This window comes from Chiroxiphia lanceolata, chromosome 8 (assembly GCF_009829145.1).
Source record: "Chiroxiphia lanceolata isolate bChiLan1 chromosome 8, bChiLan1.pri, whole genome shotgun sequence".
NCBI classification, from domain to species: domain Eukaryota; kingdom Metazoa; phylum Chordata; class Aves; order Passeriformes; family Pipridae; genus Chiroxiphia; species Chiroxiphia lanceolata.
The window spans coordinates 25,887,574-25,906,414 of NC_045644.1; the positions used below are offsets into that span (position 1 = coordinate 25,887,574).

The 18,841-nt window shown below is 39.9% G+C and overlaps 1 protein-coding gene across 3 annotated transcripts in view; it reads left to right on the plus strand.

Annotated features, from left to right (window-relative positions):
- Positions 1-559: 559 nt before the first annotated feature.
- The window catches only part of RET (ret proto-oncogene), a 79,873-nt gene continuing 61,591 nt past the window's right edge, over positions 560-18,841 (plus strand). For 2 of the 3 annotated variants that reach the window (XM_032695285.1, XM_032695287.1), the window contains exon 1: positions 1,034-1,387. In XM_032695285.1, coding sequence (XP_032551176.1) covers positions 1,342-1,387 — 46 coding nt within the window. In that variant the 5' untranslated portion in view covers positions 1,034-1,341. Of the gene's footprint in view, positions 662-1,033; positions 1,388-18,841 lie in introns of those variants that run through there. The other variant, XM_032695286.1, reaches the window with a different exon arrangement.

The window sequence follows — 18,841 nt, forward strand, 5'->3', positions numbered from 1 at the left end:
GCAGCTGTGTGGAGGCAGCATCAGCTTTGGGGAGAGGGGTAGAAAAAACATTTCCCCAGCAGGTTGAAGATGCCCTGAGACGAGAAGGGCAGGGTTTCCTTCAGCCGGGAGTCGCCGTGTCCCCTCCGGAGCCTGCGCGGGCGCGGTGCCGGCGGGCGTTGCGGGGCTGTGCCCGCCCCGTCCCGGGCTCCCCGCGGGTGCTGCGCGGCTGCGGCAGCGGGGCCGTGGCCGGGCGAGGGGCAGGCTCGGCGCTGCAGAGGGTTCGCCGGGCGGAGGCTGCTCCGGCAGCGGCGCAGCGAGTGCTCTGGGCGGTGTTTGCGAGCGGCGGCTTTTTCGGAGTGCTTTTCTCGGCGATCCCGACCTGTTAAAGCGCATTTCTGCTTTGGCTTGGTTAGATTTTTTTTTTTCCTTTTCCCCTCCCGCCTGCGGTTTGAAAGTGCCGTTTCGCCGCTCAGCGAGACGCGTGCGTTCCGGGTTACTTTGGTTGCTTGCCAGGTAGCGCACATCTTTTACAGCATCCTCCCACCATCAAGCAAAAATTGTCTCCTCTCCCAAGGATTAATTATTCAACACGTTTAATGTGTTTGGGGCTGAGGGGGGAGGCGGCCACTCGGGCACATCCTGGTGCCGCAGCGCCTGTCCCCGCTTTGTCTCGCACCTGGTGTGTTTGCGCGGCTCTCCCGCCTTCCTCCCCCTCCAGCCGCCGCCTCCTGCTCCTCCCGCCCGCGCCCCGCTCCCTCCGCGCGGGGCCGGAGGACACGGGCCGGGGCACCGGGACGCGCACCGGGACCCGGCGGTGCCGCTGCCGCCCGGCCCCCGCACCTTGCCCGCGGGGATGCTCGGGGCGGAGCCGGCTCCGCGGGGGCTCCGCGGGCGGGGCGGGGCGGGGCGGGGGCCGCCCGCCGGGCGGGGCAGCAAGTGCGGGGCGGCCCGGGGGGGAGGGCCGGGGGCTGGCCGGGGCCGGGCGGTGCCGCTGCCCGGTCAGCACGGGGGGCTCGGCGGCGGGCGCGGCGCGGCCAGCGGGGCTTCGTTGGTGACTTCGCTTCTCCCCGCAGAGCCTGAGAGGCGCCGGCACCACTGAGGGGACGAGACGCTTTTTCCCGGCCGGTGGCGGCGGGGCGGCACCGGACCCAGGAGGACCGAGGGAAAGACCGGCGGAGAGGCATCTCGGCGCGGGCCGTCCCGTCCCGTCCCTTCCCGGCTCGGTGCTCCCATCGCGGCTCGCTGCCGCCGCCCTGGGCCATGGGCCAGCCCGACTAAGAACCCGCGGGTCCGTCCGCAGCCCGGCCGGTGCTGCCCGAGCGCCGAGGCGGGGCCGCAGCAGCCCCGGCGCGGGTGAAGATGCTCTCGGCGGGGCGCACGGCGGGCGCCCTCCTCCTCTGCGGGGGTAAGTACCGCCGAGCCCGGCCCCGCGGGAACTTCGCGGAGCTTGGGTGATGGGTGTCACCAGCGCCTGGGTCCGGCTCTGAAGATCTTTCTCAAGATACAGACAAGATATAAATAACCCTAATACATTTTCTTCTTTTCTTAAGCGCTAAGTTAGAACAGATGTGAGTTTTCTCGTTCTTTAAATTTATGATGTGAAAGGGAAGAATATTAAAGTATATTCCTGTTCTAAGTTTTTAAAACGTTACTCCTTTTCTGCTTTCCTCCTCTCAGAGCTTTTGGTATCATCAGATAAAACGCGTTTTGGATTGGTAAATGAAAATGACCAGAATATGAAAAGTTACTGAGTTGTAACTTAGATGATGCTATCCACAGATGCTAAGCTTCTAAAGCAAACAGCAAATCCATTATATCTCTTTTTCTTCCATATGGCTTTGTTTGCTGATGGATTTCTGACATTTACATGAATAAATCAAAGTTGTTGTATGGTAGAGAATGTAGTGTAACCTTGCACACCAGAAGTGCTTTTGTGAAAAAAAAGCAAAGCCCAAACCAGTCCCGTAGTTCACTAGTTGATTTAACAGTGGGTAGAGTGCACTATTAATTCTGTCTTTGTGATATCCCATAAGTGTGTGACTTGTTCCTTCTTGTTATTTTCAAAATAATTATATTAGTTCACACCATTTTAAACTTCTTTCTGTAACTTTCAAAGATTATAAAGCTGCTATTTTATTTCATTATTTTGTTTCATTTTTTAATTTCATTTTTTCCTTTAGCACGCTAAAATACTTCAAGTTGCCCGTATTCCTTCTCTTCCTAGTACATTGTTGTTAAGGCCTGATCTTCATAAAAACTCATTGGTACTGAAATATAGGATATCTGGTGATAAAATGTGTAGGATATACTGCATCTAAACACTTAGTAAAAAAATAAAATGGGTTGTATCCCAAGACATTTCACTGTCAAGAAGAATTAGCCGTACTTGTATTGCTAATGGATGATCTATCATGCCTACTTTGCTTTTATCTTCGGCAAATCCATTTCCTTTAATGTTTTTGGCAGAATTAGGGGAAATGTAATTTACGCAAGTTCTTCAGCTGGAGGGGTATGTTTTCATTAGCCAAAATGATTCACATGCATTTGCTTGAAGATGATTTTCAGTGTTTTCTGTTTAAGTTGGACAGATGAGCTTACTCCAGTTCATGCTGTGATAGCACAGATTACTGTACATACTTAATTAACTGATGTTTGGAACTCCGAAGCTGCTTTCTCGTAAGTTTTGGGGTTTGGGTTTATTTCATCATTTCCCTTTCAGTTGCACTATGATTAGATTTTACTTTTAGCTGTATGGCTTTATATGAACTACACTCTGAAACTTTCAAGGGGAAAAATTGTTCTGTTCTCTATGTGTTCTCCCCACTCAAGATAGATATCTAAACCTTTCTAAGTATCAGACCTCAGCAGTTGAAAATAGTCTCAAAGACTTTTTATTATTAAACGTGACCATAAATTGTTAACTCTTGGATCTGTCCATAGTTTGGAGGAATATTATAGGAGTTAATTTATTTGAGCAGGGTAGGCTGCCAAATAGACTTTTTTTATATACCGCTTGCTTATACTTATAATTGCAAATATTTTGTTTATGCTCTCAGCTTTGACTTAATTTTTACTAAAACTATGGGGAAGAAAAGTTGTGTACATTTATGCTCACACTTTAGTGTAATTGTATTCACAGTTATTTCCAGAAGTCTAACATATTAGCAATGTTGTATGGGTGTCTGTTGATGGAGAAGCACTGTTTCACACTGTTTAGGTGTGTGACACTAATTCCTGTTTTATGGAATAAAAGCTGAGTTGACAACAGGGGTAAGATGAGACATTGTCTTGAAGGTACCAGCAAAATCCCTGCATTCATGGAGTTTCAGTTTAGAAGCAGAGCTGTCTTAGGAGTGATGATGCAATCCCCTCATAGGAGGAGGAATGCAGTGAAACTCCAGTGGGCTCCATCCTTGGGGAAAGGCAGAGGTTCTTCAATGGTAACTGTGTCGTGCTCTTGCCAGCTGTTGCGAAGGAATCTCTCTCACCTGGGCAAGACCTCATCATAGAGGATTCCCACTCAAAGTTAACATGCAGTGATACCCTTGCACTCACCTGTTGTTGGTAGATCTTTGGTTTATCTAAATGTGGGGGTTTGGAAAGCTTAAAAGTGCCATAGTTCTTAAAAAGTGCTCACAACAAATGCAAAGGCATTTTACTAAGTAAGCTGGGGTACACAATCTAGTGAGTGTACTGTTAGTTGGAAGGATTAGATTTGGTTATTTTGTATTGCTGGGCTTCAAAAAACACACTGGACCATTTGTTCTGAAGCAGAAAAGTGTAGCCTTGCTGCTTTTGCACCAAAAGTCTCCTGCAGGCACTGATATTAACATGCAGCAGCCTAGAAATAGCGAAAACAGAAGGAATGTTTCCTCTCAAATGAAGACTTCTGTCTCTTTCATCAATATCAATTAAAAGAAATGCAGGATTTTGTTATGGAATGTGCACATGTATTTTTCAGAAGTTTCACATCCTACCAGTTGTAGGGCTTCAGGGTGTTTACTTGCACATCGTGCTGCATGGCTTTTTGGTGCTGGAGTTTTGGTTCATTTCTGAAATCTCATTGATATCAGAGGAGGACCTTGTTCAGTTAAATGTAAAAAAGAGCGCCTGTGGAAAAGGCTTGGTAGGATTTTCTCATCTGGAAAGCAATTTTCGTTATTAAAAGGAATACTTTTGAAGAGATAATTTGTTTTCAGTGAATAAAGTTTGTAAGCATTATACTTTGCCTATTTCGTAAAATTGGATGGGAAACCTGCTGAAAACATTAGGGATCCTACTTCAACAAGTGTGCTCTTTAATACAGATTTTTCAGCTTTTTCTCTGTTTTATTGACTGTGATATGAAACTACTGATGAATGTATCGGTTCTAATATGCATTTAGAATGAATTTGGATCTGTTTGGAATCGATTCTTACAGTATGTTTCCATGCTGCCAGGGTTACCATTAATGTTTTATTTTGACCGGTTACAATTTACAGCAAGTCCTGGCTTAACTCATGTGTCCAGATCAAGGACAGACCAACTGTGCAAATATTAACATTCTTCTCCCCAAAGTTTAGATATTTTGTGTAATATTTGTTTTTCATGATAGTAAATGGATGCTTTCTCTAGGAAAAGAACACCTATGTGATTCTTCCAAAAAAAAAAAAAAAAAGAAATCTCCTGTGCACTCACACCTTCAGATCAAAGCAATGCTGATCAGATCGAATGGTGAAGCACAGACCATCGTCTTGAGCCAGGGACTGGGCTAAGACAGACACAAATTTGTGTGCCTAATTTTTGATCAGTGCTCTGGTCAGAAAATATATGATCAGGATTTTACTTCTGTTTTATTATAACCCTGACTGTGGGGTAAGGTCAAAGGGAATCTGTGAAGAAACATGAGAGGCTCTTCACTAGATATGTCTTATTTGGGGAGGATTGAATGCTTATGTGAAAATTTCAGACCTCACCGCTCTTTTTGATAGAAAACAAAGTATAAATTTCAGTGCTTTGGTTCCTTCCTACATCGTTACTTTTCTTTGCCCAGATGTTCAATATCTTACCTGCTGACTCTTCCCCAGGCACCTCACAGCCTACTGGTGGCACTTGCCCTCTGGCCACCCTGCTGCTGCCTGCATTGGACCATGAAACTGCTGCTTCACTTGCACAGGACTGACTGCAGGGTTCATCCCAGTGCTCCTGTGAACTACCAGGGAAAGTGCTTGGACCCTTTGTGGCCCTCTAAGCTTAGTGTCTCTCCTCATTCTATTCCCATTCCCAGGTCCCTCACCTTCCAGCTCCTTCACAAATTAAATTTTGCACTGAAGTTCACAACCTGCAGCATTTTGCATTTCACAGAAAGTAATTTACTTTGTTGTTTTTTTTCTAACTCATGCTAATAGGATCCATATTTGTGTTATATTTAGTTCCCTTGTCATTGTTATGTGCTCCCTTCTGAGGGTATGAGTCAGGGCAATATGTGGTATTGGTGTGATTAATTCTGCCAATCAGTTTGTTGCAGTCTTGGTCTTTGGCTTCATTCAAGAGTTTTGTTACTATCATAAAGGAAATGAATATGAAGATTACAAACCTCCACTATTTTAATGCTTAAAACTCATTTGTTAGGCTTTGATTAGCAGACAAGATTTCTCGTAGCACTAACATAAGCAGTCAGTTTGTATGGCAGTGTGGGTTCTGAATGCAAAATGCATATTCAGTAGTGTGTCCACCTTCAGTTTTCCATCTGTATGTCATATTATAGTCTTACATTTTTTTTTCTTTTACTGAAGTGACAGATATGACTGGTGAGAGCACGTGTATTTTGTTAATTTTCATTTTGTCCCTTTCCCCTCAGTTTGGCACCTGAAAGGAAGGAAAGGATTTATTGTCTTGTTGCTGTACTTCCATGCTTGGCACTGCTGGTCCTGTCCACAATGCTCTCTTGCCCATAATGCAAAGTAGCAAACACAAATATGCCATGGGTTGGAAAAAATCCGTACTACAGCAGCCTAGTGTTTTTTGGAGAGCCTTGATATGTAAAGGTCATTTAGAGCCTGTCTGCGGTGAGGAGAGGGTTTGCTTTATTCAGACATTGGCATCCTTCAGCTTTCTGGCAGAACTCTTAAGTTGTGCCAGCTGGTGATGGACTGGCAATTGTCTCCTGGTTTTGAAATGTTACAAATTGCCTGTAACAAAATCAACAAATCGTGTGTGTTTGTATTAGTAACATTGCAAAGCTTACCTGAACACAGGTGGTGGTTCCCTACGTGAGAGAGGTGGATGTTAAGATCATCCTCTTTCAGGATTGAGGCATACTCATGCTACAGTCTGTTCTTAGCTCTTACTTTCCACTTTGGTTTGGTTTGGCAGAAGCAAAGCTTAAAAATTCACCAAAATATTCTAAAGAAACTTCAGAATTGTTTGTTCTCCAGATGATTTTTTTTTAAAAACTGTATTACATTTTGGAAAGCAAGCGACTGAAGCATTGCAAGGATAAATAGAGCAATTTCTGTGGGAGAAGGGTAGATTTGAGGTTTGCATATTAGTTTGGTTAGATCAGAATTCAAGTTCAGTTAACAGCTGTGTTACAGATTTGCTAATTGTCTCACACTCTCTCTCAGTTTTCTCTAAAGTACCGCCATCAAAAACTTTCTCCTTTGAAGATCATGTGCATTGTTGATTGACTAACACATAATTCCAAACTGGGGCGTATTGGAGCTGATGCAAAGTGGGGAAAACACACTGGGAAACTTTACAGAATGTCTAGAGCAATGATGCATCAATGAAAAAGAGCATCAGAGAAGCTGTAGAATAAAATCTATTCTGAGGCTTTATTTTTACATTGTGATCCTGTCTTTCATCAGTGAGATATATTGGTCTATTCCACAATGTTTTGGCAAAGTCATTTTGAGCCTTTTGATGAATTTTCCTGTTGATACGTTGCTAGTTAATAAGGTTATTGAGAAAGTTTTTGTTAATAAAACAATAAGTCAGCTGAAGTGTGAATAGCCAGAGGTATTTTGCTCCTTTGGGAGTTGACCTTTTTTAAAAGGTATCTGAAGTGATCCCTTTTTTCCCCACATGAGGAAAACACAAAACTGGTTTTGTTAAAGATTACTTCATAGAAGTAGATGAATAGTTTCAGATTTCTAGATCTTGAAATGAGACCATAAACATACCAGGCACATTTTTACCTATGAGATGCCATGTAAACCTGCTGAAGCGAAGATGACCATCAGCACTTTAGAGCTTAAGGGAAAATTGGTGTGATTGCAGTCAAAAAAAAAGGGAATTGGAAAATTTGCTGCGATAACACTGCCAAAAATCTTGTTTGACTGAATTACTTTAGAAATTTGGCTGATTGTAAATCAGGTGATTGTAAAAAGAAAATGGATATATGACTCCTAATGGCTGTCTAATGGCTTTTCAGTGTATGCCTTTAGAAAACTAATTAAACAATATATTTAACTGATATAACAAAGTTGCTTGTGTTGCTGTAATGGGTGGTTGTTTTTTTTTCTTTAGTGTCCATTATGGCTTTCTTGTAAGTGAGACAAATTTCAATCTCAGATAATAAAATTAAATCTAGGTTTTTCTCCTAATTCAGAGACACCAGGTTTTCTGATATGGGCAATTCCATTATCTGTTCTTTTCACATGTGAAACGGCAAAACTCGTATTGGCATCGGTAGACAAGAATTTTACATATCTCTGAAGCCCCTTAAAGACTAATTTTGCCACTGAATTAGAGCAAGCATCCAGTAGTCCTATCAGTGCCAGTCCAAAAGTGGCTTGGAGATGTGACTTAAATCCTCCCAGTGGCTTAAGGACACAAAGTTGGTATTGCAAAATGTAGATGCATAATTGTGGATAGTTCTTTACCATTCTTACATCAAGAGCTGATACCTTCAGACTGGCCCCTAACACAGATGGTGCAGAGCAGCTCCCCGTGACTCTCTTAAGAGGTGATAGTTCTGCACTGGTTGGCTTCTGGAGGTTTTTGGCATTTGTTGATAAGTTTGCCTTCCATATTGCAATATCTAATGTGGACTTTAAAGAGTATTTCTGTGCAAAGAGAAATAAGAATGTAAGAAATATCAGTGGTTCACAAAATGTTGGTGAGAATGGATTGGATTCACTAGGTTATCGTCTCCACCCCATGCCACTGTGTTGCTCAAAAATTACCTCTCATGTTGAAAGTAGCTCTTTGTGTTGCTGCTGTGCATTTGAGGGAAAGGTACTGACAGCCAGTATTCCTGCTTGGTCAAGAAGGAGGGTAATAATTTAGATTAGTACAAATAAAATGGAATATAAAGAAAAGCTATGGTTTTCTGAAATTTAGCCCATAACAGTCTATGGCTTTAAAAAGCTGATTTAAAATAAATAAATAAATAATTTATATTTGGATGGGAATACCCAGTATAGAATGATTAATACATACATTTATGATGGTCAGTCATCTCAGAGTAGCAGAGGGTTTGAAATGTGTATGTGCTCTAGGGCAGCAATCAGACTTTCTTTTACACAGAATAAAAGCAGGCACTGGGAAATTATATGAACACATATTGCCAAATTGTTTTGTCCAAGACTGTAAGCCAAAAGAGTGCTGTTCATGAAATCTAAGTAATAGGGAGGGGGAAGAAAGAGATGCAAAAAACTCTCATCAGGAAAAGGCTTAAAGTTTTGATTTTACTAGGAAAAGAAGTTTATTTTCCAGGAAAAAAAAATACCAAAAATTCAAATGGGGAGTAAGGGAATGGGAGTGGATTTCAGTAGAGGGCACTGAATGTTATGTGAAGTTGCACTGTGATGATTGGGATGTTCTGAAAGAACCTTTGGAGAAAGTATCCGATGCTGATTATTAATAACAGAAAAGTGCTGCTTTGGCACCTCCAGTATGAAAACGTAATTTTGTAAAGCGTTTTAACAGAGCTTTCTCCCATCTCTGAAGTGCTTAGGCATATGTTTAGGTTTATCCTGTATCAGCAAAATGCTTTAGACTGAGACTGCTGCATCAAAGCCCTGTAAAGAATTGCACAGCACTTCCCAAAGTTAAAACTCTGGCAGCACATTCAAGTGCCCAATGTCTCTTTGCTACCATTTGATGTCAAGTTCCCCTTTCCTGGTGTGTGCCCAGTCTAACAATTGGCATGGCTCCGAGGTGCAGGTTTCCCTGTTGTGTGACTAACACTTGACAAGTCAGAATAACATCTCAAACTTCTTTTGCTGTGTGCAAAATACAAAGACTCACCTAGTTTGGGAGCTGCATGTGCTACTACTCAGGCATGTAGGTGAGGTTAGCTTGCATAGAACTCTGTATTGCCTTAGTTTACAATATCAAGGCTGGTTTATTAGAGTTGATTTGGATAGCTTTGTCCTCCCTTGTCACCCGAGGTTTAGGTACAATGTTCCTGACTGCTTCCTCTATGTGACTAAGGTACACATTTGAGGTACTTTTCACTGACAGCATGAACAAAGTTGTGTGTATATATATAGAGAGAGAATGATTCGTTTAACTGGATAGTTTTAATGGGTAGCTTTTTTAATAGTCTAACTTCCCTAAGTTAGACCAAGTAGGATGTCCTTAAAGCTTTCTATATGACTGTGGTTTCTGTGAACTCTAGATATTTGGCAATGGTTTCTGGTGCTACCTTGGCTCACTCATGCTGCTTTTGAACCGTGAGTTACATAGTAGGTACCCTGTTTATTTTGATAGTCAAAGTGCCTTTGAAAAGAGAAGCAAATATAAAAGAACTGTGATTATCTTTTACTGCTTTTGAGCAATTCTGGATAGAGCTTTCTCTAGCTGAGCCTGTGGATGTCAATGAAATAAAAAGGAGGGAGATGATTTCTGTACGATGGCTCATCCCAGTTGCAATTACGAAAAGAAAAAAAAAGGCAATGGGAATGTTTAAATTTTGGGGTTGAACATACAGGTTTTGAAGTAATGAAGAGGAAACAATATGGCTGTAATATAAATTTTATTGCACATTTCAATTCAGCATTGCTGACATGCTCTGAATGAGAAAGCATTTTAAACAGTTTTATTGCTTTGGTAAACTTTTGCCTTTGGGAAGATCAGAAAAGTTGTCCTAAGTTGCTTTGCTAAGGACTTTTTGGCTAGTGAGAGAGTTTATAGCATACATTTTCCAGATTTTTTTTGTACTTAAAAAAGGAGAGAGAAAAAACCCAAACATTTGAAACTTAGCTTCTGTAGATCCAGCAACAAGCAGGACATCTTAAGAGACTGCGATAGATCACTTATAAAAGCTCTGTAAAAACCAGAAACATTTATAAAATTATTTTTCTTTATACTATTGAGGAATTCAGGTGAGCCTGTTGTTGGGAAAAGGGTCTTTATTTAACTGTTTATTTTCTTAGATTTCAGTCTAATAAAATTTGAAATGAAAATTGGACCAAAAATTTAAGGGCAGTAAAAAGCTTAAGAAAATAAGTAACAATGGCAAGCCCAAGGTTTTACTTCTTGTCTTTTTTTTTGTGCTCCCCTACCCCCCTTGCCCTTTTTTTTTTTTTTTAAATCTGGCTGCAAAAGACTATTTTTGTTTGTGTTTTTATAACTTTTCCAATAATTTATTAAGCCTTGTCTCCTGGGATCATGCAGTTAGGCGTCAATTTTTCCCTTTTCGGAAAACTTTCTGTCCTCTGTCTTTGCACAGGCCCTTTTGGGTTAGCCATCCTACGTAACTGACAGTTAGAAAGCAAATTAGAAGAATCTCTATTAGTCTCTACTTTGGCTTTTTAGAATATGTTTGTCCACAACACAACTTCTGGGAGACAATACAGGAAATGTAGGTTATTTAAGTATTTAGATTGGTAAGCACAAACTCAGTTTAGCTTGAATATAGTAGTTACATGTGTCAGAATAATGAGGAGACTGGTAACAAGGACTTAATTTATAAAATGTTCTATTGCTAAAGAATCCTTATGGCAAATGATTTTTTTTTCTTTCCACTGGTAATCCTTGGTGATGGTGATAACGTAAGAATTACTACACAGAGTCACACTAAAAATCCACCTGGCACAGAAGTTTATTTCCTGGTGATGCCTGGAGTATCTGGTTTTGAATGGTGCATTTTGGCCTTCATACTTCTTGGAATGCAAAGGGAAATAACAAGAACTTTGGAAATGCTGGTTTTGAAGAAAAATAGAAATAATTGGCAATATTTATTCACAGAGTTCAAACTTTTCAGTTTATGCAGAAATATTATAAAGATGAATGTAGTTGTGGAAATGACACATGAGACATAACAAATGATATAAGGAAAGCATTTTGGTAGCAAGCAGCTGCAGGAATCTCTCGTCTGAAGTCACTGTGGGATTTCTGTTACTTGAGAGGATCTTAAGAATGGGTGGGACAGCAATGTATTGATTTATTGTATTGGTTATATATAATTGATCCTACCTTGGATGGGTTGGATGACTTCTCTTGGAAACTTTTGACTTCATCTTACAGTTTTGTGCTTGAGGTATAAGAAATAGGACAAATGCAGCTTTTGTATGTCTGTTAAAGTTAATGCCTGGTATCCGATCAATCAGGGCTCCTTAAGAGAATGTGATAACTTGTGTCTGCAGTTAATGTAATTTGAGAGTTGATAGCAAAATACTTATGTTGTTAATCATCAACAGCTGAATAGGCAAGAGTTAGATGCCTTTGATATCAAGATGAGCTTTTGGAGTTTCTGGTTTTCAGAATATCCCCGGGGATGTATTTGATATGTGGTGGTCTTTGTCTTCTCAAAAATCGAGTTCTAATACCATGCTCAGCATTCTCAAATCCCAACCAATGAGCTGGGGACCTCACACTGGCACTGAGCATTTCCAGTTAGGGCCTTGAAAAATCTAGGTACATATGGCCCAACCTTGTCACTCAGAAGAATTGAGTGCTGTTTTCTTCAGACAAAAAGGGAAATGCATTGGAGAGATGATGTTTGCTGAAGTAGACACAGGATTTGATGATCCATTTTCTTAAGAGTTAAACTGGATTTATGCTTTGGTAGGCTGTTCTTATTAAATGAGAATTTAATGATAGCAGAAAGACCATGAAAAAAATCAGCACTGAGATTATAACTCTACTTGTCAGTATTATCCACTCTGAATCCTAAATTGCAACTGCCAGGCCCATTTATCTGTCCTTGTCTTCTGCTGCTGAGATCTCCTCATTTTATCAATGAAATGCTTTGTGAGATTTTGATCTTTTGAAGACCTGCAGCTTGTTTATTTCCATTGTTTCACAGTTAGCATTTTCCACTGCAGTAACGCATTCACTGTAGTTTCGCATTTTCCATTTAAATGTTCATGTTTCAATGTGCTTAACTTAAAATGGGGCTTGGGGCATGAGCTACTCAACCACTTTTGGTTGGCAGCATTGGTCTCATGGAAGGAACTGAGGATAAGGTGTTTTAGAAAATAAAACTCTGGGGGAATATGGTGCAATTCTATACTGTTATCCTATTCCCCATTCTGAAAAGATTTTTGTTTACCCTCTCTGTACCAGCGTGGCATAACAATAGGTTGTATCCCATTCTGAATGCAAGAAAGAGGCAGGAAATCACTATGAAGAGAGACTATTATTCCTCCTTTCCAAGGACTGAATTCAATCCTAGTTAGTCTTGATTTGAAGCAGAATTGTTACCTTGTCACCTCTTCTGGCATTTGGACAGAAACCTACAAATGTGCGGAACTGCCATTGAAAATGAAATTGCACTGGGCTATGTGATTACCTTTCCAAATGTCCTGATAGAGAGTGCAGGCACTGTCACAGCATCTGTGATTGTTTAGACATGTGATTTGGTCTGGGAGGAATGTTTTGTTTGGATTTTTTTCCACATTTAACTTTTGAATAGCTTGTGAGTCCAATTGGTCTCGCAATAGAATGAAAACCTTGAGCCTTAACTCTTTTTACATTCATTAGAAAGATAGGAAGGAGCATTATTGTCACAGAGGTGATTTGGAGAAACTGCAGAACACATCCAGAACACCTCATCTTTCCCTTTTCATGACAGACACCTTTCTAGCAGCTTTAATTATGACTGCTCTTAGATATCCCTAGATAATAGGTGTAGATGTATTCCTGTATCAGGGAGTATATTGCCTAACCTGGTAACAACACCGAGTTTTTTTGTGCAAAGGCCTGCCTGTACCTTTTTTTGTTAAAAGCCCTCATGTATCTAGGGTTGACCAGAGTTCCAAAATATAACCCTGCTTAGAAAGAATGAACTTAACAAAAAAGTTGTCAATGAAAGAATAAATTAAAAATAAAGTAATAAAAAAAGCCCACAATGAAACTAATTCAGTTCCTACACTCCAGCTTCTGTGCCTGTCTTACTTGCCTGGAGAAATTCCAGAAAAGTGGGTGTTAAAATGCTAGTTTCTTTTCTGTTCCTAATGTCGGTTATACTGGATGAGGGAAAACAGACTGAAGCTTGGGAAAATCAGGAAACTGTCAATGCAGAAGTACTGTCAAAAGCAGAATGGGCAAGATTTTCATATAATGGTTCACTAGTGTGTTTAAAGGTGTCATAGTCTTTTCTAACATCACCTAATGAAGACTGATTTTTTTTCCCCTAGTTTTCAGGTAACCTGTGGACCGTAAAATAATTAAAACAAGAATGAAACTGCCACTATTATGAATAGTGGGCTTGTTTCTTTTAAAGATGCTATACTTGCTTCTGGAGGGCACATTGAGACTAGTTTTCATTCCTTCTGCCATGGTAACTTTTCCCAGCATGAAGTAATGAAAGACAAATTTGGTGACAATTTCCAGAGTTTGTAAATTACTTTGGAATAAAAGCTGTAAAAGGGAAGGGTTTTTCAATTTATTTCAATGAGACATTAACACTGAAGTCTTAGTCAAAGATCATCTAGAATATCACACAAATTTTGCAGGGGCTCTCTATTTTAAGTATCTACTGCTGGTTTTTAATAACAAGATATTATATGGTGATATATGAAGTGGGAGGTTCACATAGAATAAGTATACTAGAAATTAAATAGGCCACATGGACTGTTTTGCTGATTTTTATCTCGCTAAATAATGATCCTGTTATTTTGCAAATGCTGGTGGAGAACCGGGTGCATTACAGGTGCTTTGCATTTTCGGGAGTCCCTGTTTCTCATTATAAAATCAATAGTCAATTTATTGTCAAGTACACAGATAAATATGTGCAAGTTTATTTGGTTATACTGTCTCTGGAGTAGTGCTTCTCAAACTATGGTTTAGTTCAGTACATGTTTGACAGATGCTGATGGTCTTTGTCTCCACGTCAGTGTCGCTGTGTTGTGCCTCCAGCAGCTCAGTATCCATGGGAAAATAGGTTAGGTTTTGATCACTGGTTGTTGAACTGTAGGCCTCTGATGGACTGTCAGCCACAGTAAAGATCTGAGAAGGTATATTAAACAACTATTTCAGTAGTGCTTGCAATTAAGGCCTTGGTGATAAGCATGCATGTTGTCCTAAAAAGAGCATGAGGATTGAGAGACATACAAAATGCAGGAACTCCTCTTGTGGGTGACAATATTCCATAACAAAATTTTTGTTAAATGATTATGAATACACAGCTAGTTCTCTTTTTTTTTTCTCTCTTTTTTCTCAGTTATACATATATATATATGTGTGTAAAAATAACAAACCAGTCGAAGGAAAAAGTCAAAGCAAACAAAAGCCTCTGACTGTCAAATACCTTGAGGGTGTTTGCTGCTATTCTTAAGGCACAGAAGAAGACTGTAAAGTAACTTTCTGAAACAATGGACATTTTCATTATAGGAGACTTAAAAATACGTTCAAAAATAATGTATTTTTGAATAAGCTTAGAATCAAGCCTTCTTCAGAATATTAAAGGTTTATCTGGCCTGTCTGCAGCTGTCAGGTTACTTGGTTTGTTTAAATAAAATTTGTAAAGTAGGGATTAGTCTACTGGATCTGTAAGGTAAGGATTTCCCCTTTGTACACTTAGGCCTGTCAGATCTGCTCTGGGCACTGATGTCATGCTTAATATATTATACTTTAGCAGCAGTTGATGAACATCTATTCTTGTCAGCAAAGCTGGATACGTTTGTCAAGTGAGAGAGGGAGAAATGGCCGTTTCACATCTTACTGTCACATCTCCCAGCAGTTGTAGTATTCAGCCCTGCTTCCCTCACACTTGGTATGCAGAATGAATGAGGCTGTTTTAGTATGACTTCTGTTTTTATAGTTAGCTGAACTTTGAAATTGTCTCCTAAATCATCCTTGCCAATAGTATTAACTACCCCTTTGCTGGTAGTCAGAGATTATTCTACAGTAAGTTAAAGGGTAACTCATCTTCTTTTGTGATGACAGGAAACATGGAGGGATGTAAAAGATAATGGCTAATTCAAAGCAGAGCACTCCACTCTGCTTCTGGAAATCCATCAACTGCATTCAAACACGGATCTGAAATTTTGCAACAAACTTGGAAAGCTCTTTCCTTTTCGCTGCTTCAGTAAATTGTTATCTGGTGGAGGATGATGCAGATGCCCTTGAATTATAATGCCTTTCATTACGAAGGGGTGAATTGCACATTAGCCTGGCATTCAGAATCCTGGAGGATTCAACTGCTGTGCTTTTACTGCTTCAAAAAGGTAAAAGAGAGATGCAAAGTAGATAAATTATGTGGTATTAAAGAAAGGTCTTTATCCTTCCTTCTCCTTTTGCAGTACCAAACCCCTGAAAATAGATCATTTAAAAATGTACTCATGCAGAGATGAGTCATCCCAGCTGTATGGCTGGATCAGGTAGTGAGGTGACAGGGGCAGGTGGAGCACAGGAACAGCAGGTGAATTGATCCTTGAGTAAACACCTGTGTTTGCTTTTTTAAAATTTTCTTGTTAAAGACAGCTGCAGCAAAGGAACAAGAAAAATCTAATGTAATAACAAGCTATAGAAGGATATTTCAGAGTTACTTTTTTCAGAAACAAATAGTATCTAGCTCTCTTCAGTGGCAGTTCCATCCATACTTCTCTGATCATCAGCTGGGTTGCTTCTGGTACACAAAATCCTGTTGTTGTGTTTGACAGTCAGATTGTTGCTGCTGTTATTAGCTGTTTCAAAGAAATGACATTTTTTACTGCAGATGTGTGTGTGGGGGCAGGGTGTTGGGATCATGAAAACATTCCTGCTAAATCAAGAGCATTATGTCTTCATTTACTATGTTCTTCTGGAGCAAGGCATCTTGTAAGACCTTGAGCAAAAACCATGAAAATTCAGGATCAGATTGTTTGCTGGTGGGGAAACATGGACTGGTTTGAGACAGGGGCAACTCCCTTTTTAAACACTCCAAAAACCTTAGGAAACAGTGAGTCTGAGACAAATTTAAAGACATCTTTCTGTTCTGAGAGGCTCTGTTTGGAGACGGGGGGAAAAGACCAGATTCTTCTGTTACAGCCACTCTTTGAGTATAGAAGTAATTTGTTTAGGCAGCATTTACGTATGGCATTCAAAACCACTATAAAAATTATGAAGTAGATTGGTTTTGTTAGACTATGATTATTTCACAACTCTTGAAATGTGTCATGTACCACAAAGCATTTTTAATTTCCTGAGAGCAATGCAACTTAAGATACCTTTCTTCATGAGGCCATTTGATTTATTAGAAAACTGCTAGATCCATGTATCACAGACTGCGTTCATGATTGTCGTGTACCATTCCTACTGTGAAAATGGGAGAAGTGTGGTAGTGTGTTAAATTGTTGATGTACATTTTAACATGCTATACATATGTCTCTATACAAGGCCTGTTGAAGAAAAATAAAGGAAATATTCAATGCCATCCTTCCACCGTCATTGTAAAGCAGAGTAGGAGCTGTCTTATTGAAGTGTTCTGTCTTCCTTTGCTACCACATGCAAAAGAGATTTATTGAAAGTAGAGAAAACAACACTGATGAGAGAAACAGACTTACAGTGAAAGCCATTATCACAATATAGCTACACTGTTTAGCAAACACCTTATGGAAGACAATACAATGTGCCAGCAAGGCTGCTTTTATTTTCCAGTATTTCTTTACAAGCTAATCAACAGTGTGCTTGATAAAATTAATCTTGTTATGATAGATGTATTTCCATTACAAGTAAATTTTACTAAATGACTTAATTTATTTCATTTATTCCTTACAAAGTCAGTATGATACTTGAGAATCAAGCAGTTCTTTGATGTCAGTGTACTAAATGATTAAGGGGGCAAAATAAATAAATGAACGAGTAGGAAATAAGATAGCCATCTACCAAAAAGAGTTTAAATTTTGTCCAAACATTGACAAGCACTGCTGCCTTCAGAGGACTTGGACCAATTCCTATGGCTCACACCCTTAAGAAAAAAAAAAATTAAACCATTTAAAAGTACCCGAACGTTTGCATCCACAAGCTTATTATCTGTGATAAATCAGGGAAGGATATTTTACACAAAGCTATTGTCTGAAAAGTTTATAGCTGTTTAATGAAACAAGTAGTTGGTATAATTTTGTTGCAAGGATGTACCTTTTTTTCCAGATAATTCGCTTGCATGACACTGACTTGCAGTACGGTTCAGGCGTTTTTATTGGCAGCTTTCATGATTTGTGGCTTGCTGAGTGACATTTTATTTCCTACTCAAGGTAGTAACAGCTTAGAGTATTCAATTAATCACTTTTATAAGTAAAACTGATGCACTGGATATTTATAGAGCAATTTTCAGGCCAGGGTCCTTGAGATATCCAAATTACCAAGAGAAAACCATGTGGATGAACACAGCCTAGTGCATGCAGATACATATGAGCCAGCGAGGATTAAAGGAGGGGGCTGTAGCTGTAATGTCTAGACTAGCATTTGTGACTGCTAATACACTGCTAATATGGGTCTGTTTTTTCAAACAGAGGTGTTCAAAGGGAGCTTAAGGTCTATTATGAGTTTTCCTCCTGTGACAGAAGAGAAATAACTTTGGATAGGATCAAGCTTTGTGGATTTCAGCTGCAAAACTCTCATTAAGTTTCATTTCACCTTTTGTGTTGGTTTAGAGACCCTGTCAGAATTTCATTTGGCACAGAGAGAGCAGTAAGTTCATTGAAGAAACACAGAGTTTTAGAAACCATAATTGCTTTTACAGTCTGCTGGTGTGTAGCCTGGCAGGACAAGTGTCTCTGTCCAAAGACTCTGTAGTTCATATCCCTGCATTCGTGATTAGATTTAATTTCTTAATAAAAACATTAAGTGTGGTTTAGGGAAAACATTGCAGTGAGGTGATTAGTGATGGAATGAAAATACATGCTCTTACTGGAAATCAGGTGCTTTCCTCTGACTTTAAGGCATACAGTGATGAATATGCCACTGCTAATGTGCATTTTTCACTCAGCCTTAGAAGAGGAGGAACACTGAAGTGAATATGTGAATATAAATGCCTTGGAAAGAAAACTAGGTATCTGAAGGGAGGTTTGTTCATATTTTGGAAAATAATAACAAGTTGAATGAACAGGTTATTGTCAGAGGTTTTGTATATTAGGATTCTTTATGTGGAAAAGAATAACCTTCATGATCTCATGGGATTCTGGCTTCTGAGAGGTCAGCACACTGGCTTGTCAAGGAGTGCTTGACAGGCTACAGAGGACAAAATGTCAGATGAGGAGTTAGGAAAAATGGTTTCCTTGTCATTTCAGTTCTTGGCCAGATTTCTTCCACTTCACCCATTATTTCCTCCTCCAATTTATGGTGATAGAGATCCAATACTGTAAAAGCTGTTTGTGGTCTGTGAATGGAAAAGTACTCTTAGTTCTAGTAACTGAATGTTACGGTCTTCTTGCTTGCTGTTCTCAAGCATTGCCATAATTTTAAGTATTTCAGTATACAGGTTATTGAAAAAACTTGTTTTATT